Below are 27,674 nucleotides of genomic sequence, written 5' to 3'. Positions count from 1 at the left end.
AGGTGACTCCCTCCGTCAGCACCCCGAGAAGGAAAGCGGCAAAGAGATGCCCTTCCCTCAAAGGCTTCAGCTGGTTTAAGGATCTCACCGATCAGGTGAGCCAAGCCCACTGTAAAACCCCATTTTTTCCCGCCCCATCCATAACCTTTCCTTTCATTCCTCTGCTCCGAAGCCACGGGGGAAGGAAGCGAGAAGAGCGGTGCCTGCGTGGGGCCCGGGCAGCGCGGTGGCACTCCCCTCAGCCACCATTGCGCGCCGGCAGCCCGCGGCGGGGTCCGGCTCCCCCTCCTCCGCCTGGCTCTGGGCCGCCTTATGGCGGACGGGGAGGGGGTGGGTGGGGAAACCCGAGCGCCCGCCGGCGGGAGTCGCTCGCCTCGGCCGGCGAAGGGGGCGGCTCGGCTTCGGCAGCGCCGCCTGCGCGGCGACGGAGGGGTTAAGCGCCCCCGCTCCCGGTGGGCTCGCTGCCGGCGGGGAGGGGGTTAAGCGCTCGGCGGCGGCGGCTGCCGCCACTCGGCTCCGCGCCGCTCTCCTCGCCGGAGCCGTTACAGCGGGAAGATGGCGACGGAGGGCGCGAGCGGCGAGCCGGGCTCTGGCGGACGGGAGGACTCGGCGGCCACGGCAGCGGTAACCAGCTCGGCGGGAGAGCGGGGTTCGACCTAGCCGGGGCGAGGAAGGATCCCCGCAGGGACGGGACGGAGCGGCGCTTGGAGACCTGCCTCCCCCGTTCCGTCCCTCCGCCCTCCTTCTCCCCCGGGGCGGGACGGGGCTCGGCTGCGGGACCCGCTGCAGCCTAACCCGTCCCGCCCCGAGGGAGAAGAGAGAGGGGCGCGGGGTCTCCCTCCCTGCCGGCCTCCCTCTTCCCCTCACCGGGGGCGGCGGGTTCTCTCCCCCATTGTTCCTTCCCGTGCCCCGGCGCGGGGTCGGCGTGCGGCGCCTGGCAGAGGGGTCCGCTCCCTGGTCTCGCCTCCCTCACAGCCGCCCCCCTTTTCGCGCCGCTTGCCACCGCGAGGGGCGGCTGCGCCCCGGCTCTCCGGGCGGGCCGAGGTGGTGACAGCGGCCGGGGCGGTGGGACCTGTCAGACCGTGGCGGGGGCGGGGGGGGTAATGTTGGTCTTTAACCCTTTGCCGCGCCCGCAAGGAGCTTGCCTTCTCCTTCCTTCCTCCGGTTCAAACGGTGCCAGCCGTTAAAACGGTGTCCTGTGGAGGCTGCATTCCCCTCGGCGAGCGGGGGGCTTCTCTCCCGCGCCCCGGCCCGACCCCTGGCGGGGGAGCGGGGTTCGTCCCCTGGGCGGCCTGCTCCTTTGGTGGGCCCCCGGCCTCTCACCCGGGCGGCGGCAGACCCCTCTCAGCCCGCCTGCTCGCCCTCGCCCGGCGAGGGACCGACTGGGGCTGCCCAGCCCCCGTTAACCGTCTGGCTGCAGCCGCCGTGAGAGCGGGGCGAGCAGGTCCGAAATCCGGCTGGAAGCGCTCGGCCTGGTAGCGACGTGCGAAGTTTAGGGCAGTGTCACCGCAGCGGTGCGCGTTTTGCGTGGGATCGTTTCTGAAGGCGATGACCCCCCAAGGGAGAGGGCACCAGTTTCTGTGAAAACGAGGTTATTACTGGCATTTTTATTGTTTGGTTTTCTTTCAAACAGGCACTGCTGCTTACCTGAAACCTTGTTCCAACCGTGCACTTAATCTTCCTCACGTGTTTTAACTTCTGCAGTGTTGTGGAAATTGAGTTTTAATTAAACAAAATAAACCTTACAGGGTGAATATTTGTAACATCAATGTCTTTTATAAAAAAAAAAGACATAATCATGACATAAATAAATATTAAGGTAAGAATTCATAAAAGCATTAAATAATTTAAAGCCCTAGTTTTGAGTAAAAAACCCAAATTATACTAAATTCTTCAGTATACTCAGTATTACTGCCTTAAGTTTCAGTTTTAAAAACTCAAAACGAGTAGCTCGTAATCAAGTAGCACTCCAATATTGTCCTGTTAGGCAGTGACTATGTAAGCCACTTGTGCAATGTGCTGTTCTCATTGCAGAAGGTAGGAGCGATAGCTCTCACTGCACACTGCTTTTAAAAATATCTTTTTAAAACTGAAGAGATGCTAGGAAGTAACCTGGGTGTTGCTCCCTAGGAAAGGTAATAGCTGTACTTAAGCAATAGCAAAATATTTTTTTAAATTATTAATTTTATTTTTAATTTGCCTTCAGTCGTTAAATATTTAATATTCCTTTTCATCTTTTTTTCCCCTTACCAATATAAACATTGTATTGTTGATTTCATTTTATCTCTTGTCCAGGAAAGTAAAAAGAACTCTGTGCAATGAAAAGATTTTTTAAAAAAAATTATACTGCAGTATTCTTTTTGAAGGGTTAGTATGAATAGCTTATTTTTTGTCTTTAAACTCAAGATACAGAATTGTGAATTGGATCATCTTTCTTACTTTTAAGATGACAGTAAGCATCCGGATGACTACCTTGTAATTCATGCTAAACTTCAACTTATAACAAAACACTGTTTTCAGTACAGTGTTTTCTTTTTTTTCCAGTTCTCAGAATCCTCATTGCACAAATAGTACGTTAAAAAACTGTAATAACAGTATTTGTAATAGTAATATGTTAATATGTAAATTTTATAGTGTAAGCAGGAGATGTATAACAGGATGGTACGGTAGGGCTTCTTGATACTAAATGCTGTTACTGTGTCTTGGTACACTATCAGTAACATCACTGGAAAAAAAAAGATTTTTGCTGCTTTTAGAAGCACTGTAGAAAAGGATTAAAAGTGCCCCCTCCTTTTTTACACTCACTAGGGAATTTGACTGAAAAAGCCTAGACTGTTCTATAGTGTGTTACTTTTAGGAGTAAAGCTGATAATCTTGTCATTCTGAGTTTCCTTGGATGGAGCACAGCATTTGGTAAGCCCACCACTTCTTTCCCACAGAGTATTGGTATTTTTGTCGTGGTAAAGATGACAAGGGAAAACATCAGGGGAGTGGTTCTGGTCCTTTCTCATACCTGCACAGCTTGATTGCGCTGAAGCCAGTGAAATCATGTTGGTGCAATTTGGACTAGAATTGAAAGAAAACATATGTGTGTGTTTTAAAACATCCTTGAATGACTTCCATCTGCATAATTTCTACCAATAATGGTTATATAATAGCAAGAAATAATCGAATTTGACAGTCTTTTTGTTGAAACATTGAACGTCAGCCTGCTGTGCATAGAGGGCTGGCTTCTCACATGTGACAGCTTCAGTGTTGCTTTAACAAAGCCTGTGAAAAGCCTGTTATACCAAACATAAGTTTGTTAAAATTGTTCAGTAAAATTCCTGGGTTTCATTTTGCTTGACCAGTGAGCAAAAGCGTAAACGTTATTTTCCTCTGAAAGACAGTGCATTCTGCTGTCTGTGAAGCTGTACGTATAGAGGATATTGGTAGAGTGGACTCTTGACTCCTCTAAAGTGAGCAGGGATTTTGCTGCTGCCTTCATCAGTCAAAATTTCATTGAGCATGATGTGTGCGTACCCCAGAGGATCAGTCAGGGTTGCTGTGGGTCACATAAAAGTACAAAAAAGTTGTGCTACAGAAAAAACCGTCAATATTAAAAAAATGCCCTCATAAATGGAGAGAAATTCCCTAAAGTTTTGTGGTGACATTATGTAGGATTTATGCTTAGCTTGGTATATTCACTATTGATAGATCTGCAAGAATGCTCCTAGTAGAACTGCCATTCTGGTCAATATAGTGAAATGCTAAATAATAGTTTGATCAGGTCAATTATACAGGCTGATTTAGACCAGTTGGAAAGATTCTTACCTGAAAAATATTGCAAGTAGCATAACCCTTGAAAAGCAAAACCTGTATCTCCTATTAGGGATTACATCCTGCAGAATTGCCACCTGCAAAAGGGCTTTGGATACCTACCACTGTTCTCATCTGAAGACGAGTTCTCAGTGTAGCATTAGTGTTCAGAGAAGTTATTTTCATCTAGTCAGATGTGTGATGCTGGTGTTTGAAGATGTAGGTGAGATGCAGACTAATGACAGATTAGTCTTGGTATCCTTTCTGCCTCTCCTCGCCCTATTCCAAACTACAGCATTGCCTTTTTTCTGCCTTTTACCCACGACCTGCAGCACAGATTCTCTTCCCTTGTTGTGACATCCCCGCCTCGTTCCCTGGGGGATGAGAAAAGAAAGCCACTGAATGTAGTCCACTTGGTAAACATTCCTTTCTCTTCCAAATGTGGACTTGTCACACTGTCTCTCATTAAAGGTCAAGTGCAGAGGGGCTGTGCTGTGAGCCAGGTGTGTGAGTGGCATGGAGGTGCAAATCTGTAGGATGCGGTGCATCCTGTCCGTCCTGTTGTTTTCCCAACTGCTTTGACTTTGTGTAAGCATTGCTTCTGCCTCAGAGGTGATACAGCAAGATGGGAATAGAGATGGAAATTGGGATGGGAAGGAAAGAGCTCAGGAAGACAACAGTTTGAGGTCTGCCTCTGCACCGACTCCTACCCAAGAAAGAGATAAGTTGACTTACAATACCTGTGTAATCTTGAATGTGTAAATCGGAAGGTGTCAAGTAGGCTTAGGGAAGAGGTGCTGCCTCTATGGTATGTGAATTAAAGCTTTCTTGAGCATTTATTTTTGGTTCTATTGTAGCACAGGGTGAGGTGTAAAATTCTGGAAGAATTAAAGATAGCTTCTGGAAAACTTCTAAAGATAGCTTCAACAATGTCTACCTGTACCTGGATCTACTTGCCTTAGAAGTGACTTATCTGAAAGCGACTTTTTCAATAAAAAATACCTGTTAAATTTAAGTAAGAGTTTAGACACGGTTATTGAAGGGTTGCGGGCCTAGATCCATAAAAAAAGACTTAGTTACCTAACTCTCACTGAAATAAAAAAAATGACTGAGTACCTTTGTGGCTGTTAATAGATTGCAAACACGTTTTAACAGCGATGACAATATCTGGGTATGTTTAAAGGTCAGTGTCTTACTAATTTTGAAGGGGTTGGGGGCTGTTTTTTTTGTTTCCAAAATAAATTTCCCAGTTTTGAGGTATATTTATGGTTAATGTTGAAGTCGTTAAAAGTTTTGCAGTTAGCTCAAGCCAGAAAAACCCACAGCAACTAAACAAAACCTCCCCCATAACTTTCAAAGAAAATCTTTGAAAATCCCAGAAAGCAAGGGAGCAGTGCTTGGGGAAGAGGAGGGCAGAAAAGCAGGTAACTTCATGTGGTGAACATATCCAGTAACAGTAATTGAGCTAAGGGATGGGTATACCCCATCCTTTATGCAGGTACAGTGCCCTCCTGATCGCTCAGATATGATTGCAGGAAACTTTGCACGAGTCCTGGATGTTAACATCAGATGATACTCTCTTCAGCAAGAAACTTGGTCTTAGTTGAGGAGTAAGTTCCCACAGCATTACTTTTCCTTGAAAGATATTTCTCTGCCTTCATATTTGTTTCTGTCGCCAAGAACATTCCTATAGGTCACATCTTGCTTCTTAATTCAACTTGGATGGGGTGGGAAATGGACATCTATTTTTGCGTCAGATAATTTCTGGAAAAGCATGGGGTCACAGACTCTTATTCTAGTTTCAGACAAAAGAACAAGCTTTCCACAGCCAAAGCAATAAACTGTGGTTTTCCCTGAAGTATTCACAAATACTGTACAGATATTATAACCACTTCTTTTAATACTCTCTCTGTTTGCAGAGCTTTCTTTATTAGAAACGGGTTAGGATTCATTTGACCACATACCCATGTTTATGTTGAGCTAGGTCTTGAAACTTCCTTTTATAGTTGGTGGAGTGAAGTAAGTGGTTAGAAGGAATAAACAGTTTTAGAATCAGGTTTGTGAGCTTCTCTGCTTTTGAGTGAAGTGACTTAGGCAGCTGACTCTGGGAGGTATGGATGGGGTTCAAGGCACTTAAATTTAGGTGTCTACATGTATGCACAGTGTTTAATATCCCATTACAGTCAGTGGAAAACTGACCAATACAGTCTGTGGAGCCATGAGCCAATGGTTCTGGTGGCTGGTCAGCTGAATAGCTTTCTTGGCTGTTTTGACTATGCTGATCAATTCTCCTTTGAAAATAAAAGGACATTAGGTACCTAGCTTACATGGCTCACGCCTGCCTTTAGGTGTCTTAGTCCTATCTTGAGGTCTTCCTTTAGTGGTCTGTGTGTGATACTCTCAGGTATCCCAGCTGGCCTTCTGCTACCAGTCCAGATGGTGTGGATGATTCTCCTAAGTCCTGTATGGTATCTGCCTGTCCCAAAAAGATACCTCTGATCCCCTGGACATTTCAGATTGCACTTGATATGTAGGCAACTAAATAGAATTAATTGAAACAGATCTTTATAGTTGGTCAATAATGATTTTTACCTGGGGACATGATGTTGTAAAATGTATGAATCAGGGCTGTGTTTCTATGGTGCAGTTGTTTTATAGGTCTGACAGATGTAAAGCCATCATGGTATTAAAAGTTTACTTTGTATAGCCTAATAAGTAATGGCAAACCTTTTAATTTTAGAACCTCATCTTGGAAGTCTGCTTATGAATCCTCAAGAGGATTGTATGTATTTAGTGGAACTCAATATAAAATATGCAACAATTGCAACAAATGTAGGTACATACCTTTCCCTTCCTGTCTGAAAGGACTTTTTTTTTTTTTTTTTTTTTTTTACAGCTTTTCCCTAATTTTTTTGCTGTACACCATTTTTATACTTCTCCCTACCCTGTCTTTCCACTTCAGCCCTCAATTATGCTTCACAGGTCTTTTTCCCCAAGTCCTGAGTTATTACCCCACTCCATCTTTAAAAAGGCTGCTTTCTGAAAAGGAAGGAGCTTGTTTTCTGTGGTCATTTGTGGTTAATCCAGAGCTAACTTGTTTTTCACTTATGTTTTGTTTAGGGAAAGCTGTGGCTTTCATACTTTACCTATTCAGACTTCTGCTGAAGGCAGCAGAGTTCGTAACAGCTGTGTGGTAGCTCAATGAACAGCACTCTGCTCCTGAAGTTGCCAGTACTATCAACTGGGCTAGGTCAGCAAAACCAAACTATTGGTGCTGCCGTTCCCTCACAATAATTTTTTTCTTCTTTTTTGAGGGAGGGTGGTGGGATAAATTTAACCTAAAGACTTTTACCACCTCTGAATAGCTATGCATGTGGTAAAGAGTCCTTTCTGTTCCTGCATCTCTTGGTGACCTTCCAATTTCATCTTCTGTCTTTTCCAAAGACAATGGAGGTGGGAAAATGCCTGTGCAGTTGTATCACTGCTGTCCTAAGTCATCCTTCTCTTCTTCTTTTTGGTTCGTGGTAGAGCTTCTTTCAATCTTTAGCAATGCAGGTTATCGTTTTGCCTGTACTCTTTTTGTGATGCATATACAGGTAGTTGAATGAGTTTTAGCTAATTAGCTGTTTACTCTATTGCCACGCAACACACACCCCTTACCAAACTGATCTGAAAAATAACGTGGAGTTTTAGAGACATGGAGGACTGGTGTTGTAGTCTTTTCCAGGTACTTTGTTCTTATAAATCAAATAAACCAGACATTTTAAAATCCAAAAGAGATAGAGAAAAAAATTCTCTTGTGTTTTGGTTGTGTATGCCAAATGTCACCCTGGGGCAACATATTCATGCACCCCTGTTATAAAACAAATATAATGGATGTCTTGGTTTCATAGTTTTTAAATTGTTGGTTAAATTGTTACAGCTTGGCACTCTACCAGGGGTAGTGTAGCTAAACCCCAGATGGCACATAAGCCATGAGCTACTAATGCAGTCTTTATTTTCTGGAGATCTGACTTACTGCTCCACTGGAAGATGGTAGGAAGATTACTTCTCTAGATCTAAACAACAGCTTTCTCTCTGGTTTAGGCAGACAGTGCTACATCTGAATAAGAACTTCAGGCAACCTTGCCATGACTGACCTCTTGATTCCCAGGAAGGTGGTAGGGAGTGTTTAAGCAGGAGGATAGTTTTATTTCATCATATGCTTTATTTACTCAAATCTTAAAAATATTTTTACAGCTATGCTTAAGAATATATTAAATTGTTAAATGATGTATTTTGATCCAGTTAAAGTAAGCTACAATGTAGCTCCAAAAGTGCTGATTTGGAGATGTGCATGGGAAGGAGGTGTGGTAGCTTCTTCAGCAAATGCCATGTGCACTCTTACCCTGTATGAGGGGATTCAAAGTGGCGTACCCATAGTGAACAAATCTAAGATGTCCTTACAGTACTGGAATAAAGCGGTCATTCCAGTTTTGGAATTTGTCAGATAAAGTGATGATGAGAAAGCCTCAGTGGACATGAAATTATTCATGAACAAGACTTGAAAAATGGTGGCCTTCTCTTTCATCCTAAAAAGCTCTTAAATTCTTTATTTCACTTTTTCTGTTTGTGTGTCTTTTCTGATTGATTTTGGACACCAGTTTTGGGAAAATTTTGTTGTTCTTTGTGTATATGTGAAGACTGGTCCGATTGTGTAGCATGGAGATGGGTAATAGATCATGTTTTCTGTGCTTAATAAATCAACAGGCATCACACAAAAGTACATGATGGCCAACTGACAGTAAAGGTGATGGTTCTTCATAAAATATGTAGTTGTGCTGTGGAATGTTGTGAATGCTAAAATTATACAGAGATTCAAAAAGCAACAGGGCAAATTCACAACAGGTATGTCAGCCAAGGGCTACTACGTGCAAAATCACAATTTCTGGCTCAGAAGGTGTGTAAACTGAAAATTGGTGGAGGCTGGGAGAGTATTTCTGGGAAGTATCATCATGTGCTTGTCTTGCTCTGATGCTGATTTCGAGGCATGCATTATTGGCTTCTTTGGAGACAGGGTGCTTGGCTAGGTGGGTTTTTAGTCTGATAAGCTAGAACTGTTCCTGTGTGAAGTGTTTTTTCTAGTTCTTATTTCAAGTTTTTAAAATGAAAAATCTAAAAACCGTGTTGCATATCTTGTTGGTATGTCTTTCTATTAACATTTTTTGGTGTTTATTTATATCTAGTTATAAATTACTAGAGAGCACTTTTAATTGCTTATTATTGCTGTCTTTTTATATGTTCTAGTTCAGCATGTGTACTTGAGCAAAATTTACTTTAATTGCTTGAGCAGATGCTTAGTCAAAAAAGCTCATCACTGCGTGACATATGTTGAAGAATGCCTCTGGTTTGTTAAGAATGTAAGAGTGTTTTCATTTATGTCTTGTGGAAGACTGCAGAAATGACAAGTCAGTCTTTTGACAAAGTGCTGCCCTGTGTTATACATCCTGAAAAGCTGAATTTACTGACTTGGAGAAAAAAGTAGGATCACATTTCTTGCACTGTACTTTTGTGGATGTCCCTCTTAGCTTTGTCCCTGTCTGTCAGAAACCTTGGATGCTTTTTTTGTCAGAGGAGGCAAGCATATTTAGAAAGAGAAGATAACGTAGTGGTTTAAACCACTGAATGGAGACTTAAGACTGCTACTGAATATTTGTTTTATACTACTTGCTTTCCATGTTTTTTGGAAAAAAATATATCTGCATCAGTTTTCCATCTGAAAAATGGAGATGGTCTTTCTCTATTATAAGGGAAGTTATATGAATAAATCAATTGCTGTCCTTGAGCTGTTAGGTATTATGAAGTGGCTCATAGAAGAAGGAGGGTGGATGAGTGGGTCCTGCTATCTGACTGAATTAAATTTGGTAGTTAAAAGTGCTGAGAGTGAAATCTGCTGCAGGCTATAAGGTAAATGTAGTGTATGGACACTAGATTACATGAGGAACCGCATAGGTTTAGTAGCTTTTCACTTTATGCATGCCCATAGGTTGGTGAGCATGGTATAAAATTGTGAGGAGCACTGCGACAGGCTGCTGTAGCATATGTTGGAGAAAAAGCCTTCAGAGAAACTGGTGATTTTTCTTGATCCATTGGCATGGAGGGTAAGAGGTATCTTTTGGATTAGAGGAATAGCTGAGCCAGACAGCAAAAATAGATGGTAACAATTGTTCAGTCTAGAAATATTAGAGCGGATGGCCCTGTCCCTAAAACAGTTATGCTTAATAGAAATTGTTGCTCCTCTTGTTGATCCATGTTAGCATAAATGAAGAAGCTCAGTCCAATGTACGCTGAATGCAAATAGCTAAAGTTCTGGCATACAGTTCTCACTAGCCATTTGTACACCTCTGTGTGTTTTAACTACAAAGTAAAAGTGGAACGCAGAGCAAATCTAATAATACAGTTATAGCTCTGGGTAGTTTTGATCTATGGCCTTCTAGCCTGAGGGAAGAACAACTGTTTTGCCCTCCTCTTTCTTGCCTTGAGAAGCAGAAATGGTACTTGCTTTAATTTTCATTGGATTTTCCTGCAATGAAGTTAAGCTCTTGGGTAGCTGAACTCTTAGATTTTACATCCTTCAGGAAAAATAGACAGTATATCCAGATACAGAGTTCAGCTAATTTGGCAACTGATTACTTCATCTTGAAAACAGCTGAGTGTCTGCATCTCGGGGCTTTGCTAGGAGACACATCTACATCATAGCAAGGACTCTAGTGTTTCCTTTGTAGTGAATAGCATATTGAAAATTATGCTGGTCAGCTGAATCTAGCAGGTGGAATAAACATTATTTTACCTCTCTTAAAATGATTCCCTTCTAATTTCACTAAGCATCTACTTGTGTTAGCATTGTGGGTATTGGTGAACAAGAGATTTGTATTAATCTTACCTACATCCTTTGTGATTTTGTAGATATTAATAACATTTCCCCTGCCCCACCTCCAAAATCAAGACTTTCAGCGTTGTAGTCATTCCTCATGTAGTAGTTACTTCTCCTTTCTTTATCAATTCTATGCCTTTAGATCAGGACTTTATGCAGTATACTTGAGGTGTGGGTTTACCAGGGTTTCATATAATGGCAAAATGAGATTGTTAGCCTTGTAAGTGAGGAATTATGTGCCAGCTCCCACGTGAGCTAGTTGTCCCTGCCACTTCTTTATTATTTTTCCAGCTTATTGATGAAGAAGTTGAATAAAGGTGGTCCTAGAGGTGCCCCCCTGCTTACCTGTCTCCACCTTGAAAAGTGGTTGTTACCGATAGCATTTGCTTCCTATCCATGAAGTGTCTTTTCATCCAACACTGTTGGATAGGAGTGTTTGTAATAATATTTTATATAGAACTTTGTCCAAAACTTCTTGAAAATCCAAATATATTGGTGTCCAGTGGATCCTATTTACCCACGTGTCTATTGACACTGTTACAGAAGCCATGCTCGCATTCCCAACATACAGTGTTTATGCATGTGCTCAGCAATCTTATTCATCGGTATAAACTTGTTCTCCTGTCTTTCTAGGGGTGGCAGTCAAATTTACACTGATCTTGGTAACTGTGGAGTGAGAAGATATTGTTGCTATGAACTGTTGTTTGTCAGTGCCTCTTAAACCTGAACTGTACCTTCCAGCCAAACAAATGGGACTGCAAATAAAGCATACAGATAAGATTTCGTGTCTTTTCACAAGTTATGCTTCAAAAATTCACATTCAGCCCAGTATATTGTGATAACTTGGTAGTTGTTTGCGAGGCACAGGTTATGCTGGATTAATTGCACTGTGGTTTAGGTTCTTTCACCCTCTCTTGCCTTCACCCCCGTTGTGCTATTTCAGGTCTGCTTAATTGTTGCGGTCTCTGTGAGGATGCACATGGAACTGTTAGTCACAAAGTTAGTTTCTTTACTATTTCACCCTTATCATTCACAAGACTTTGCAGGATGAATTCCTTCCAACAGCATAGGATTTGAAACAGTGTCATACTGGAGGGCTAATTTTTCACTTTCAATTAAAAAAAATCAAGACTATTTGCTATTAATTTTGACTTTATATACTACAAATAAAGCCACCTCAACTTTTGACAGTTGCAAATGTTTGAGGAACCCGTGATTAGGATTCTGATATGTCTGTGTTTCAGACCTATAGTAACTACTGCAGTCAGTTAATTAGTGTGTTCATCAATGTTTTGTTTCTTACAGAAAAAAGAGTTTGATGTGGATAACTTGAGCAAGCCAGAACTGCGAATGCTTTTGAGTATAATGGAAGGAGAACTAGAAGCACGAGACCTTGTAATTGAAGCTTTGCGGGTAAGTTACTGAGTTGTTGTGGCTTGCTTTTTTTTAATTCTTTTTTGCCAATTCCTTTATACTGTGCATAGAATATTATTAGTGGAAGAGTAAAATGTGATTTTAAAGTTTTAGGTTGACTAAATCTCAGTATTCACAAAATATGTTCTTGTTTAATTGCTGCCATTCGGTAATTCTATGTAATTTTGGTATAAATTACCAACAAAATTTCAGAGAAATAAGTGCGAAAACTGCAAAGTTACTTCCTCTTTAAATTCCTTTATATTATAGAGTCTGTTATTTGTGGAAGGAAGGAATAACTTCAAAGGAAAATTCATTCTATTCATCATTTGTTCTGATGGTCTGTATATTTGTGCATCTAGTCTATTCAGTGCATTCGTTTTCTGTGAGATGGAAGGAGGGACAAAATTTGATGGTCATATCCACTTAGGGAAAAGTTTTTGTGTTGATTCTTTGTTTTGCTTTTTTTTTATAAATGAAAGGCAAAATATGGGATACAGACTCGTAGTAGCACTCATAAGTACTTGATTAGATTTTTGCTATGTTCGGCACATGGGAATACTGGTTTTTTGCTTCAGAAGGTTGCACTTGGAAAGTCAGCTTAGAAAATTGACTGGAAATGTACAAGCAAAACTGTATTTTAATCAAAAGATGATAATTTTTTGTGACTGTAATGACTTTTAAATTGTTCTGGAACAGAACAAAATTTAACAGAGCTGCCAAACAGACTGCAGGTTTAGAGGGGAAAACAGCCTTACATAGTTTGAAAATATTTATAGCTTCATAGTTGGATAGAGGGAAATTATGCCGTTTAAGGTCTCTTAGAGCAAAACTTCAATGTAATAAAATATGTCTAATACTAGTTTTTAGTAGTATGTGTAATGATTATCAAGTAGTGTGGGACCATTTTCCACTTGTAATGTCACAGTAACAACTGTAAATGCATTTTTAATCAATTTTAATTTGTTTTGTGATGGCTTCAGATCACTTGATGCAAATGGAGCTTTAAAGTAGCTGTCATTGATGTACATGTATTAGTAACTAAAGACTTTACAGGTATAAACCTCTACTATAAAATACAATTTTCATTTTGTAATGGCAATAAGACACTGGAAGAAATATGTTTCTGGGGGATTACTGCACTTTGAAGTTATTTGGTGTTTGGCCTTCAGGTATATGCATATGTTGAAATGTACTGCCTTTTCATCTAACTATTTTGCAATTTCACGTCTCATTTGCCTGGACTAGGACTTTCTGTTTTTCCTGACTGACAGTTAAGGTTTTGTAAAAGGGGAAGCAATGTGCACACCACACCCAGAATCTCTTTTTTTTGAGTCTTCTAACTTTGGAGGAGTGCAAATAAAATACTGGGACAATTTTCTCTAATACATATTCATGAACAAGCTACTACGCTGTACACCAAATAATGGATGGATTGAAATTGAATGAAATAAAAAAAAAGGGGGGGGGGGGCAGGAAATAAAGAAAAAAAGTGCAGTACACATTTAATGTTACCAAATGTTACAACATTCAGGATAGTACGGTCCCAGGAGAGAAAAAGTCTATATCAGATTCCTACGCACCTGCTGAAATGGGTAGTGTATACACATTGGTTTTTTGATGACTAATGTAGACCAATATAAAAAATAGCTCAATTTCACATAAAGTGTATAAATGTTGAAAATTGGTTTTGGGTTTTTGTTTCCCTCTTCTCCTGCATCTCAAGTTCCAATTCCTGTATTTTGTAGTAAAATCTTGTCCAAAAAATCCATATGAAACTCAAATCTTTCAGGCAGCTTGCCTGGTTAGCTGTGTTAGTATTGGAAAACTTGGAAGTTATGCCTGCTGAAGAACTGTAGCCTGATATCTTGGAATATGACACTTTCGTATCTTCTGGCTTCTTACTTGGGAAGCCACAAGTCAGCGGTATTAGCAACTGGAGTCTCCAAGCAGTGCACAAAATAAGCTGCTAAATAGCCAAATATACATCTTTTATGAAAGTGAATTACAAGAGAATTCCATTGGAATTGTCGAATTTGGCACTTTGATTTGTTTCAACAAATGGACATACAGACTTTGTGTATCCTTAAAGCAAGAAGGAAAAGATTTTCATGTAAGGGAAAAGACTTCTTCTGTTATTATTTCAAAACCTGATCAAGCTCTGTTTCAAAATTAGGAAAGCTTATGAGTGTGTGTTTGGGGAGTTTGTTGGTTTTTTTGGTTTGGTTTGGTTTGGTTTTTAATCTTGCTAGTACTCCAGGGCCGTTTCAAAGCCTAATTTCTTTTGATAGGTCAAAGCCTGGTAATTTCCAGCCCTATACTAGGTAATACATGTGTTGTCTTTCCTCTTCAGTGATCTTCCTGTCAGTTTTCAGTCACTGTGGGATATGCATTTATTAAGCAGTTTTATATGTTCTTGGTCTTTTTTGTAAGACTATAGAACTGGGTCTTTTAATCTCTGAGAAAATAACTGTTCATTCTTGTGGTTGTCATCTCGAGTTTTTCTCTATAATCAATTAAGTTTAACTACATTGTTTCTAAATGTACCCTTATCCATACTGATTTTGCTCATTATTTCCATGAGCATTTGTAAAATTTGTACAATGAATAGTACTTATGTACTTATTGGAACTACCTCTCCTGGAGAGTTCTGGCATTAAAGTGAATCAGTCTTGACTGATCATGAAAGAACTGATAATACCGAATATAATCAGAGCCTGACTCACATGGTACTACTCTTTATCTGCACCTAGCATGAAGTTTCTTGTTTTAACAAGACCTGTTTGATGTGTCTGTTAGTCTGTTCTTTTCCCATTGTATAAATTCTTACACTGACCTCTCTTGTTTCCCACTTCACTAATTTTGTGTGAAGCCACGTCATGGGCTTTACTGAAGACCTGAGAGAGATCTGATTGTTTTTTCTCTGTCTGTAAAGTGAGTTTTGTAAAAAGAACCCACACCTACCTTCAACATCCATAGGTCGGATTTCTTTTCAGGCTGACTCTTACAGAAGCATGATTTTCAAGTGCCAAATGTTTATTCTCTTGGTATACGTGTCATGTCATCACCATCCACACTTTATCCACAGTATTGCCTGGTGGAATGGCACAGAGATTTCTGAGAGAGTTAAGGGTAAGAACTAGGGAGCAGGAACAGTATTTTTGGATAAGATACAGAGTTGGAATTCATGCCTTACTGGTTTTGTGGTTTGGGTTTTTTTTTTCCCTATACTGTGTTTATAGTGTGTGTATATATATGTATTACGGAGTTCTCACTTAAATCACTTTAAAAATCTTGTTTTAAATGAATTCTTTTCACTCATTTAGAAATTTACTTTTCAGGATTACACTTTAATGCTTCTTGATATATTGTAGAATTCTAATTTGCCTGTGTGGGTTTTGATGGATTAAGCAGAAAATATTTATGACGTCTTTGTTTTTGTGGATTGAGCCTCCATCCTATATATGGAGCAAACTCTTCTGCTTAATAGCTAATAGAAATCTAGAATAATAATTTTCTGAATGTGTTGTGGGTTTGTGACTTCTGGGGCTTTTTGTTCTCTTATTTAAAAAATAGCTGTAAAATTATGCGCAGTTTGAGGTGTCAGTGAAAGAAATTAAACTCCAAAATGATACCCTGTATCAGTTAGTACTGCGGTAATACTGCTTTTCTGACAGGGAGACAATGCCCTTGGATTTCAGAATTATTTTGTCTTCAGATGTTTGTCTTCTGGCTGTTCATTTACAATGTATTTGTTGTATCATAAAATCAATTTGTATTTTATGACTTTCAGTTTAATTTCTCTTGGTGTTAGTAGCCATCAGAGAAGATGGCTACTAAGTCCTCACTTAGCACTTTTAAGATGTTGCATAACTTTTTCTGCTTATTTAAAGCTTAGTTTCAAAAAGGTGCAGTCCAATGAGAAAAACAAAGAAAGCCTTCAGAGTTTGCTTTGAGAAGATTGAACTAGAGTACTTTAAGTCTGTCCACTGAGTATTGTTCTAGTGCAGAGTGTCCATTGTGTCTATTCTGTGTAAATGAAAAATAAAAATTAAAAGTGAGAAAGGCCAGTAGTTTGGGATTATGGAAAGAAACCTTGTTAAATTAACTGGTCATCCTGGGGAGTAGGAGTTGGGGCAGGGAGGGGGAAGGTAAGTTTAGTTAGTAAAGTTAATAGTGTTGATGTAATAGATTTTCATTAAGGCACTTGAGTTTGTGCCACATGATAAATTAGAGAGAAGCAAATCTAAGGTGTGACGTAACAATTAACTCTTTTTGTTGCATCTTTGTGCGTCTTGTATTGTACAGTTACTGTTGTATTTTATATAATGTTTTGATACCTTGAAGTCTGCTTTTGGAACAAAAAACTTCAGATCTAAACTGCATCCATAAGAAATACACAGGTGACATCTGTGTGCTTCCATGTTTTCACAGTAAGTTGTTGTTCCTTTGACATGCACAACTGCAGACACATAAGGACACATAGCATTCTGATTTCTAAAAAAGGGCTGTTGATTCCTGCTTTAGCAATTGAAACTTTATCTAACTGGGTCAATGTCTCCTACTATTGCTGTAAAAGTAGTTTGGTGCTTTGAAATAAACAGAGAAAGCTGAGGGGTATTTTGCCCTTAGCATATATAGATTTGTTATATCAGTATACTCTGATTTGTACAATGCAGAACTCACAGTATTTTGCTGAACTAATCTCTATCTGAACACTATTTCATTTTTGGGGAACATTGGCTGCCTGGAATTTGGAAGTCAGAGAAATTCAGATTTGTAGAAGTTACAGCAATTATCAATCTGAGCAGTTGCTGGACAAGTTCAACCCTGTGAGGACCAACAGCATTGGAAGAGCAGACCTTTGTCACACTTAGGGTCAAATTTCCAGATTTATTCTCTAATTGAACAGTTAATTTGCTGTAGAGAGCAACATCAGAATTAACCTCAAAGAAGGTGATCTTTGTGTAAATCTTTCGCTTAGGCACTTGGATTTTGTGTAACTACTACACCAAATGACTTAAGATGGTTCTTTTTGAATCTGTAATTTCTTTATTTTAGTAGCTCCATGATCAGAGTTGCACTGCAATTAAAATTAAATTCAGATTAACATTTAAATCATTAAAGTTATTTCATTAATGAGAAATAACATGCTGTTTAATTGCTGTTGGGAATGCATACAGTTAAAAAAGGAGGGAAACATAACTATAGCTGCTGTCTCCATCTGTCTCAATTATCCAAATAAACTGGCTGCCTGTAATAAAGGGATAATATATTCCTAATGTGGAGGTAATGTGGCCACATAATCAAAGCACAGGTCTGGCCTCCCACAACTGTGATCTTAAATACAGCATTCATTTCTTGGTTTGTTTTTGGTTTGGTTTTATTTTTTTTTCTTTTCCTTTAGCCATACAGAGGTTGCTGTATTTGCCTGCTTTCTAGAGGATTTTTTTGAAGTGCATTGACCCTCACATGATGAATTGAAGTGCTAGTGTTAGCTGTCAAGGATGGAATTACAAATGTTAAATGCTGCTTTTAGTGGTAATTCTCTCATAAAGTTAAATCATTAGTAGGTTATTTTTCATCTAAAATTTTAAAGCCCAATTTAGTTGGGATTTTTGTTTATTTTTTAATAGTTTTATTTGCCTATGTAAATTTAATTAGGTGGTGAGTGGTAAAATGAAAATTTATGTTCCACTTGCTTCTGTGGTATGTATTAATTAATGTGAACAAAAAAATGCAAATTCCTATCATACTAGCTCCTTTAATATACCACACCACATAGATTTAGAACAACTCCTTTGGATTGTTGGGAAAAATCAACACTGAAATAAAAAAATGCTAAAAGAATTGCCAATACCAACAACGGATATATTTTTGTTTAATTAAAATTGACTGCAATATCAATGACATTGCTGTGGAGCAATGTCTTTTCTCTGAGCTTAAGTTTGTATTTCTGTGTATGTGGGCCGGGTCAGGAGGACAGTATGAGAATGGCAAGGTGAATTTGGTCATAGGTGTTTCTTCAGTGTTGTAAAACCCCACTGTATTTAATTTTTACAGTAGCTTCCTAAGGCAGGAAAGCTTATCTTCTATGTGTGTGTTTGCACCAATGTCTGTTGAATTTTTTAGCCAGTTTCTGCAATATCTGACAAAATGCTGATCAGTTTGGAAATAGGTAGTGTCATAAAACCAGGCAGCTGGGTAAGAAAAGTCGCCCTGTTGTTAGGGCCTTAGTTGAATGGAGGGCAGAGATTTGTGGTGTCCATTATTGAGCGCTGCATATGAACTGTAGAATACAGTCAGGGAAAACCAGACTTTGTTAATTTGCTGCTCAGAGAATTTAAGTTAGACTATCCAAGTTATAAAAAGATGAGAAGAAAAAGATCTCTGCTGTGGGAGTTAGTTTTGCCCAAATGTAAGTACAGTCTATCTGCCTGAATCTAAGCATTTTGACAGGCCTGCAGGCTAATCAGTAGAGCTGGAAATGAATCATACTTTTTGTATTATGTCCGAGTAGAAAATCCATATAAGATAATTTCTGACTTCCCCTAGCAAGACACGTGAGTTCTTGAAGACCAGTGATTGAATTTTGTCATGCAGATGTGGATATTAATGTACTGAAATAGGTAGGTCAAATGACAGAAATTAATGCATCATGTAATACCTCATAGCCACATTTAAGCTTAATAACCCATTCTAGTAGCTTTACCTTAAAAAGCTTCCAGTCTAAAAATACAAAATTTTAAAATAAGGATAAAGAGCTTTTAGAAAGTGTAGTGATCACTGTGTAGATTACACAGCGTTTCATCAAAATAGATAATGCATAGTGTGTTGAATGCCAGTTTTCAGGTTCTAACTCTCCTGTTAATCATTTTAGAACTACTGGGATATCAGTGTTCAATTCCATGAGAAATTCAGTAGTTTAAAGGAAGTATTAAAAAAAAAAGTTTTAATACTTTTTTAGGAGGATCATTTGTTTTGAAATGATCAGATTGTTTCAGAAATTTCTTAAATAACTAGCTGCAGTGAAAAGACATTCCATCTCCAAGGCTATACTGGTATAATCCAACTTCACTTCAAAACTGCTCCATTTTTTCTAAAATTGTATCTATTCAAATTGAATGTAGTTTTGCAAAGTATTACATTTTAGAACCACAAGAAATGTTTCTCTGTACTAACATTCTATTAGAAAATTCTGGTGATATGGGTAGCTTATAAGATGTTGGGGTTCATTATGATAAAGGACATTTTTTACATTTCTATGTAATAATGTGTGTGTGAATTAACTACTTGAGTGAACCTGCCTTAGCATTCAGACCAAGAGTGCACATTTGAAGAAACTCTCCCTATTGTCCCCACCTACTTTGCTTTGATTTGCCTCATAGAGCCCTCTCAGACTGGGTAAACTGAACTGAGAGCAGAGCTGGTCCGAAGTAACGCCTCCTTCCAATGGCAGGACCATAGTCACATTCCCAGTACTGATTGTCTTGCTCTACAAACTTGTACCTGTTGTGCTGCACTACCTGTTAATGTTGACTTAGTCACTGTATACCTACAAATGCCCTTTTCCAGAGTGGTTTGTGTAAATATAGTAGGAAATAAGAGTTGATTTGGTCTAGATTTTTTTTAAATCTTTATATCCCCATGTTCGCTTTTTAAAACCAGAAATTCCCCAATGCCTTCTATCATTATGATCTTGAATTTAAGACAGATGGACCTTGCTTGTGAAAGTGCCAGATGGGTCATTGTAAAATGCTCTTCTGAAGTCTCTTTCTCCCCAAAGGGCAGAATGCATTTTCTGCTCAAGCTAGTTTGATTTCAAGTCCTGAGCTGTGCTTGTGGAAGGCTATTGTTAGTAAATTTGTCTTTCAGTTTCAGCTGACAATGATTAAGCACTGAACAATATAGTTTTATTTTAATCTGATTGGAAACGTGAACTATTTTGATGATGTCACATGTACGTATTTCTGTACCACTTTGCAATTCTTTAAGTGTATGTGAAGATTAAACAGTATTTAAAAAAAACCAAACTGAGTTTATCATAGTTTATCATAACAGTATACTACATAACAATGTTAGGTTTCTGGTGGGTAACCGAGAATGATACTGGAATAACTATGCAAAGTGTGGAGCCTTTCATGCCTGGCTCTCCATTTTCAGTAATGAATTAGCTGTTCCTTGAAAAAGATTTTCACGTAAATATTAAGTAAAATATTTGGAAGGAGAGTTGTAGCTACTCGCAAGCTATACTTGCCTAATTTGTCCTGTCTCCTTCCCAGTGAGGTCTGTCTAGCGAAAGAGCTTCCTTCACTTGGCCAAGGCAGACTCTTGCCTACTGCAGGCTGAGCAGTTTTAGTTAAGAAAATTGGATGGATCAGTTGGAGTTTTCATGTCCTTTTTGTTATTAACTGTCTTTTGCATCTTGTGATGGATTGATAGTTAGTTTTGCCTGTACTTCGTAAGTTACTCATTAAAATAGAATTATTATCAATGCCATAATTGTCAGTTGTATATGGATAAAGATTTTATCCTGAACTACAAACTGCACAAAGTCAACAAGAATTATACTATAAGACTTCATACTTCTAGAACGAACTTTGAGGTCAGATGGGAAGAAACCAGGGAGCTATCAGGGAAAAGGGGTTGAATCCATATAGTTTAGGTGTTCTCAAATTGATTGATAGGTAGAAAAATTCCATGTATATTAAGTGTAATCTGTCACAGGAAGCTACATCCCCTGTAAGCTATAAAGACCCTTACCTGCAGTAATTGTGCTAGGCTATTGTGAATTTAAAATGCAAGTCTGAACGTCGCCTGTACATATGAATCCCATGGTGCTCGCATACCAAGGAGTGGAGCTAAGAGCACACAGAAGGTGGCTTTAGAGGTTTCTGGCAGCCAGTGAGACAGCCTGTTTTGTAGCAGGTGTCTTTGAAAAATGTTGATTAAGTAGAAGGAGGAGCAGATGATGTTAAACTGTATGTAACAGAAGGTTGTTGTTGTAGACAGTATGACGGCAGTTGTTGGCCTTGGTGGCAGAAGGGAACCATGAAATAGAAGCCAGATAATGCCTTGTTTGCATTGTCATTTTTGCATGTTGCAGTTTCTTTGCAAAAATTAAATTTTTACTACATTTTTGGGAGGTAATGATCTGCAGCTTGTGTCTTGCTCATCTGATCACTGCTGTTAATTTATTGACTTTAATTATGGTTGTGTATGCATTTTTCTCTGCTCTTAGATATAGTTTGTCTTTATCTGTCCAATGATTCTGGTTATGATTAAAGCTTTTACTATCTTAATATTAGTTTATTCTAATTTTCTGAACATGGCTGTCCAAAAGTGTTATTTCACTATTGCAAGCTATTTAAAATAGATTACAAGGAAACTATAAATATGAACAAACTTCAGACAGGTTAGTGGGTGAAGTGTTTTTTCAGTGCTTAGTTTGGAATGATTTCTTTATCTCTGGTTTACTTGAAGTTTTAAAGTAACGCAGCAAGGTCTTTGTTCACTTGATTGAAAAAGTGTTGTAAGACACAACCTTAAAGAATGTTGTAATTTTGTTTTGTTTTGCTTTTTTTTTTCCTGTCTTGATCATGGTTTATGTATTGTATTTTTTATAGTTTATATTGTGTCAGCTAAATTTATTTTTATAAAATTACTTGACATGTTTTGATACACTGCTTTGTTGCCAAACAATTCAAGAAACTAACACTATTCCAGGAAATATCTGTGTGGACCTCAATTTTTGAGAATGACATGACTGGTTACAATGTAAGAAAATAACTTTTCTTGCATGACAACAAAATGACCAGGCCTGCTTAAGGTGGCAAAACCAAACACTGTTCTTCAGGAAATGTGAAACTAAAGGGCAGTCTTATACCTTGTCCTTGATACTGCCAGAGTCCATGTTATAATAATTTGGAAATACTGCTTATAGTATTGGTGGGTTGACTTGATATACAGTATCATATTTAAAAGATCATTTCAGATGCCTGTGAAAGTATTTTTCTTATATTCAGTGGCTTTTGTAGTAATAGTTCTGTAAGTGTGGGTAACTAACAATAAATACTTTTCTTTGCATCATGAAAGGTGTCAAGTGAACTGTATTTGGATTTTCCTTGAAGTAACACCTCATTATGAATGGAACCAAGTATCACTTTCTCCAATAGATGCTGGGGATGTAGCAGCAGTCCCTGGACTGATTAACTTTGTTGGTCTGAGGGATCCTGGTATTTTCACATAGAATCATAGAACAGTTTCAGTTGGAAGAGACCTTCGCAATCATCAAGTCCAACCGTGGTCCTAGCTCTATCAACACCACTAAACCATGTCTCTAAGTACAACATCTACCCGTCTCTTAAACACCTCCAGGGATGGTGACTCCACCACCTCCCTGGGCAGGCTGTTCCAATGCCTGACAACCCTTTCAGTAAAGAAATTCTTCCCGATATCATGTATAAAGGCCTCTTCTAGAAGCTACTGACAAAATAAGTTTTTAGTAGTGCTAACATTGCTTCTTGTGGTAGTTGCCAAAGAGAGATATTAAGCACTGAGCAAAGCAAAACTTTTGGTAAACCATATTAAAACAGTCCTGTGTATGTGTTGTTTTCTTAAGCTTAAGCTTCACTACTTGGGTAAATACCCTATTCCAGGCTGTCCTAAAATTGGAAACTACAAGTAAGAAACTGTAAGAGTGGTTTTCTAGTAAGAAACCTCTATGGCCTTGCATTGCAAACATCCTTTTCACTCAGTCCTTTCCAGCAGTGACTGTTAAACTCATAAGTTTCTTCTTGTTTATCACACAAGATCTGAATATCTTTATACATTGCCAGGCATGTAACTACTAATTTAGCTGAAAGTATTCTGCTGATTTCTTATTTGAATAATTGCTTTGCCTTTCCCACTTGATTCCTCCTACCCTCATTTGATCATTCTGCATAATCCAATATAAACTAGTAAGTGGAAATACAGACACTATTTGTAAAAAAAAAAAAAAAAAAAAGGCAAAAAAACACAAAAAGCCACAAAACAAACGAGCCAACAAACAAAAACTATTCCTATTTCTTGGTTTCTGTGATCTTTATGGATAATACAGCTGTGACTTCATTGTTAGAGTGACTTATTTAAAATGTTTGCCATCATTACTCATGTTGCTGACAATGAGTAATGTAACTGGGTTGTCCTATCTGTATGATCATGTTAACTGAAATTTTCCATTTTTAGTTAAGGGAACAAACACAGGATATTTCCTCTATGCCAATAAACGGTACAGTTAATTTTATTGATGGTAACACTACAGTGCAACTGATAACATAACACTTCTTTCTTTTATTTGTGTGTCTCTTCATGTTACTGTTGCTGAAGAAAAGATGTATAAGGTTTGTTCTTGGTTCTTCCGAATAAATTATGATAGTACTTTATAAAAAATAATTATGAATGAGATAAAAGGTTTGATTTGGGTCCTTTTCAGATTCAGTGCTTGTGAAGATACTCAAATAGCAGCAATTACTTTTGTTATGCTTGGGTGTATGTGTTCCCATGCTTTTCTCCCTCCCACTCTGTTTTGATGCTGTTCTGACTGGTGGATGTGTCTTTCCACCTGCAGTTCTCCCAGAGAGAGGCGTCTGGCTTAGAAGCTCTGGCAGTGTACTAAAAATACTTAGCACTAGGTCTCTTACAAAAGCCAGCTTTCCATTCGTTCAAGTAAATGGAAAATTTGAGAACATAGAGCAACTCTGAAATAGCAGAGTAAAATTTTAGCTAGATATTGTGGAAATACAAGCTGTTATATGACAATTTTCAAAATGGTAACTTTTAAGTAATGGTATCTGTAAAGAGAGTACTAGCTGGAAAATTGCTTTAAAGTTTTAATAAAGGGCATAAAATCCAAAATATACAATGTGGACGAGTATTTGGTTTACTTTAAAATAGTTCATTCTAGAAATCAAATTTATTTAGTTAAATTTATTTGTTCATTCAGCTTCTTCACTAGGTGTAGTAGCAAGAATAAAATTCTTGGAGGTAATACATATTACTCTCACCGTTTACCTTCCAGGGAATATGGGAAATAATTTGAAAACATTGAATTCTCTTACCATACCTCAAATAAATTTCTATTGTGAATAGAATAGAATAGACTATTTCAGCTGGAGAGGACCTACAGTCATTATCTAGTCCAACCGCTCAACCGCTTCAGGGCTGACCAAGTTAAAGCATGTTACTAAGGCCATTGTCCAAGTGCCTCTTAAACACTGACAGGCTTGGGGCATCAACTACCTCTCTAAGAAGCATTTCATTACTGTGTTCCCATCTAGTCCAACTGCCTGACCAATTCAGGGCTGACCAAGTAAAAGCATGTTATTAAGGGCATTGTCCTTGGCTGCCAGAGTACACTGCTGGCTCCCGTTGAGCCTGCTGTTGACCAGCCCCCCCAGATCCCTTTCTGCAGGGATTCACTCCAGCCACTCCTCTCCCAATTTATACTTGTGCCTGGTGTTACTCTGTCCTAGGTGCAGAAACCAGCATTTGGACTTGTTAAATTGCATTCCATTAATCATTGCCCAATGCTCCAATCTATCAAGATCCCTCTGCAAGGCAACTTGTCCTTCAAGAAGGTCAACTGCACCTCCCAGTTTGGTATCATCAGCAAACTTGGTAATGGTGCATGCAACTCCTGCATCCAGATCATTGATGAATGTATTGAACAGAACTGGCCCTAGAATTGAACCCTGAGGAAGGCTGCTGGTGACCGCCCGCCAGCCAGATGTAGCCCCAACTACAATGCGTTGAGCTCTGCCCTTCCACCAGTTCTTCACCCAGTGCACCGTGAAGCTGCTCATCCCACAGTGGGACAGCTTGTCCAGAAGGATGCTGTGAGGGGCAGTACCAACAGCCCTCCTAAAATCCAGAAAAATTATATCCACTATCTTCCTGTTGTCCACTAGGCGGGTTACCTTATCATAGAAAGGTATCACGTTAGTTAAACAGGGCTTTCCCTTTGTGAACCTATGTTGACTGTGCCTGATGATTGCATTGGAAACTCGTAATTTGCATACCTTTTCATTAAAATGATTAAAGTTTGGTAATCATGTAATTACTATGCAGCAATATGGGTTGATATTTTAACTAAGATTTTGATACTTTGATAATATGAAATAGAAACACAGATTGATTTCATTAAAGTTTTTCTATTATGCCTTTGTATGTTTTGTCTGTTGCTGAGCTGAAGAAACTGTTTAACTGCTAAGCATGGAGGTTAAAGTGCTCTTTTTTGGTTAGAGGTGAAGTCAGATTTCCTTCAGTACTTCAGAAGAATGGCCGACAGATTTCCATGCAAAGAATTATGAGTTAATTTGCATGAATTTGAACTATAAATTTGAACATGCAAAGATGTCTAGATGACAAATGGTTATTTAAAGTAACCAGAAAGCTCAAGTCTCTTCTATCCATTGAGACTTATTATCAGTATGAAAATCTGTATTGTTTTCAGAAATAAATGTCTGGGTGGTTAGATAATGAGAGCATCAAACAGTGATACTTCCTTTACAAAATATTGGCCTATAATTTTCAAATGTTTCACCATCAGACAACAAAGCTGTCATAAAATAGGTCTAATGTCATCTTTATAGAGACCATCTGGATGGCTCTTTTCAATCAAAAACACATGGTATTTCATGACTTCAGCATTTTCTCCTGCATTTAGAAACTTAGTGCAAGGCCTGAGTTTCACCTTTCACATCTGTAAGAAGTGAAGAATATTTTATATTGACAGTATTGTTTTTTCTTGTTGGTACTGATCTGTTAGTAACTGATCTTGGCTTTGTAATTTTAATTAGCTTTTATAATTAGCTTTTCATTTTCAAATATGCAGCCTCAAAATAGTGGATTTTTCATTATTCTCAGGGAGAAAATTAGTAATGAAGAATTGGAAGCGTATGTCTGTCTGTGCTGTTGGTACCTTTCTCTTCCATGGAGGTTTTTGTCAGGTAACAGGGAGAAAGGGAAGGACGTTGTGCAGTAGCACAAGTCCAAGTATGGCCATATTGGGGTAACAGTAAACTGGTGCAACTGGGCGATACTTTCTTTTTATGGAGTCAGATCCCTAAGGAAATTCAGGCTTGATCATTACCTTGGTTGTATAATTCTTCTTCAGTGCTTTCTGTTGTGTTTTAAGTCAGGATGGCTTAAGTGTTAATTAAATTAAATCTCACACAGAGAGATGTGAATTAATTGTTAGGCATGTTGTACTATTGTTAAGTCTGCTTTTTAGTGCAAAGAAGAGGAAATTGTACAGCTTGTTGCAAACTTTTTAATATTTGGATATTTGGCATGAAATAGAGAAAATCTGGTTTGCTGTTGTTTTTGTCAGTGCTAGGTAAGATCTGACCTTTTATGCCTTAAAATGATGATTTTTGTTTATCTTCTTAAATGGAGGTTACTGAGGATAACCTTGTAGAACATACAGTCTTATATTCAGAGCTTGCTTTTTACCTTGAAAAATGCCTTTTTAAAGCTTGGATTTAAAGCTATCTGGTTCTGAGAGAAAGGAAAACTTTACAAATTTTTGGAAAAGTTTGTTACTCTTATTTTAATTGTTCACACTTGGAATAAGTTTTCTAGAAAAAAAATGATTATATCTCAACTTTCATGCCGCCTACTTCACTGGAACAGGTTTCACTGATGTATTGTATGGCTTACAACTGTTACAAGACACTGCTCCAAGATAGGTGTGCCTTAAAATAAAAATTACTAAATGAGTATATTTTCTTTATTTGTACCTTGACCAAAAAATTTGAATTTTTTGATGATTCTGATCAGTCATCTGTAAAGAGCATTTTTTATAGTAAGAAACAATTATGTAGGTCTGTCAGAGCGTAACCAACCTGTATGTTGGTTTTGTTAAACTTGCTGATTGCATCCTCTGATTTCTCAATTCTTTTTACTGTTTTCATTCTTTTTGAACTAGCAGCCTGTTAGGATCATTGGTCTTCTTCAAAGAATTTTGAAGTGTACACACAAGTTTTTGTCTTATGATACTTGACACTTAACATGGAAACAGGCAGTTTGAATATATTGGTCAAATATTTTTCATGTAATGTTGAGTTCATTAAAAATCTAATTCACTTGCAGAATTTGCATAGTTACGTACTGTTACAGTGCTGAAGAAAGGAATTTAGTTTGTAGGTAAGATTGTAAGGAGAAATTGAACATCACGTGTTCATTGGGAGAAATAATGCTACAGGATACCATTTCTTCAGCATTGATGTTTACATTTCCATTTTTAGTTTGTTCTGTAAAAGGTTAGATGGAAGCAAAATCTCATAGGATATTTCGAAAACAATCGTTTACATCTGCATTAAAAAAACAAAAAAAAAAACGAAAAACCCCAAAAAAACCAAAAATAAACCCAGAAAGCCAACAAAGCCCCCAAGCTCTTATTGTATGACAAAATTGCCAGCAATCTTTGAAGAGTCATTCTTAATTAATCATTGTCAGATATTATATCTCCCACCCCACACCCATATTTTGCCAGTATCTCTGAAAG

General features: G+C 38.5%; 1 protein-coding gene across 1 annotated transcript in view; it reads left to right on the top strand.

Annotated features, from left to right (window-relative positions):
* The first annotated feature begins 555 nt into the window (after positions 1-555).
* The window catches only part of CTTNBP2 (cortactin binding protein 2), an 87,501-nt gene continuing 60,382 nt past the window's right edge, over positions 556-27,674 (top strand). The window contains exons 1-2 of the mRNA XM_086473132.1: positions 556-624; positions 12,017-12,124. Coding sequence (XP_086329258.1) covers positions 556-624; positions 12,017-12,124 — 177 coding nt within the window. The remainder of the gene's footprint in view (positions 625-12,016; positions 12,125-27,674) is intronic.

The sequence above is a fragment of the Leptosomus discolor genome, chromosome 1 (assembly GCF_034619465.1).
Source record: "Leptosomus discolor isolate bLepDis1 chromosome 1, bLepDis1.hap2, whole genome shotgun sequence".
NCBI lineage: Eukaryota > Metazoa > Chordata > Aves > Leptosomiformes > Leptosomidae > Leptosomus > Leptosomus discolor.
The sequence above is the reverse complement of the archived record's forward strand: the minus strand, read 5'-3'. Positions and strand labels throughout refer to the sequence as shown.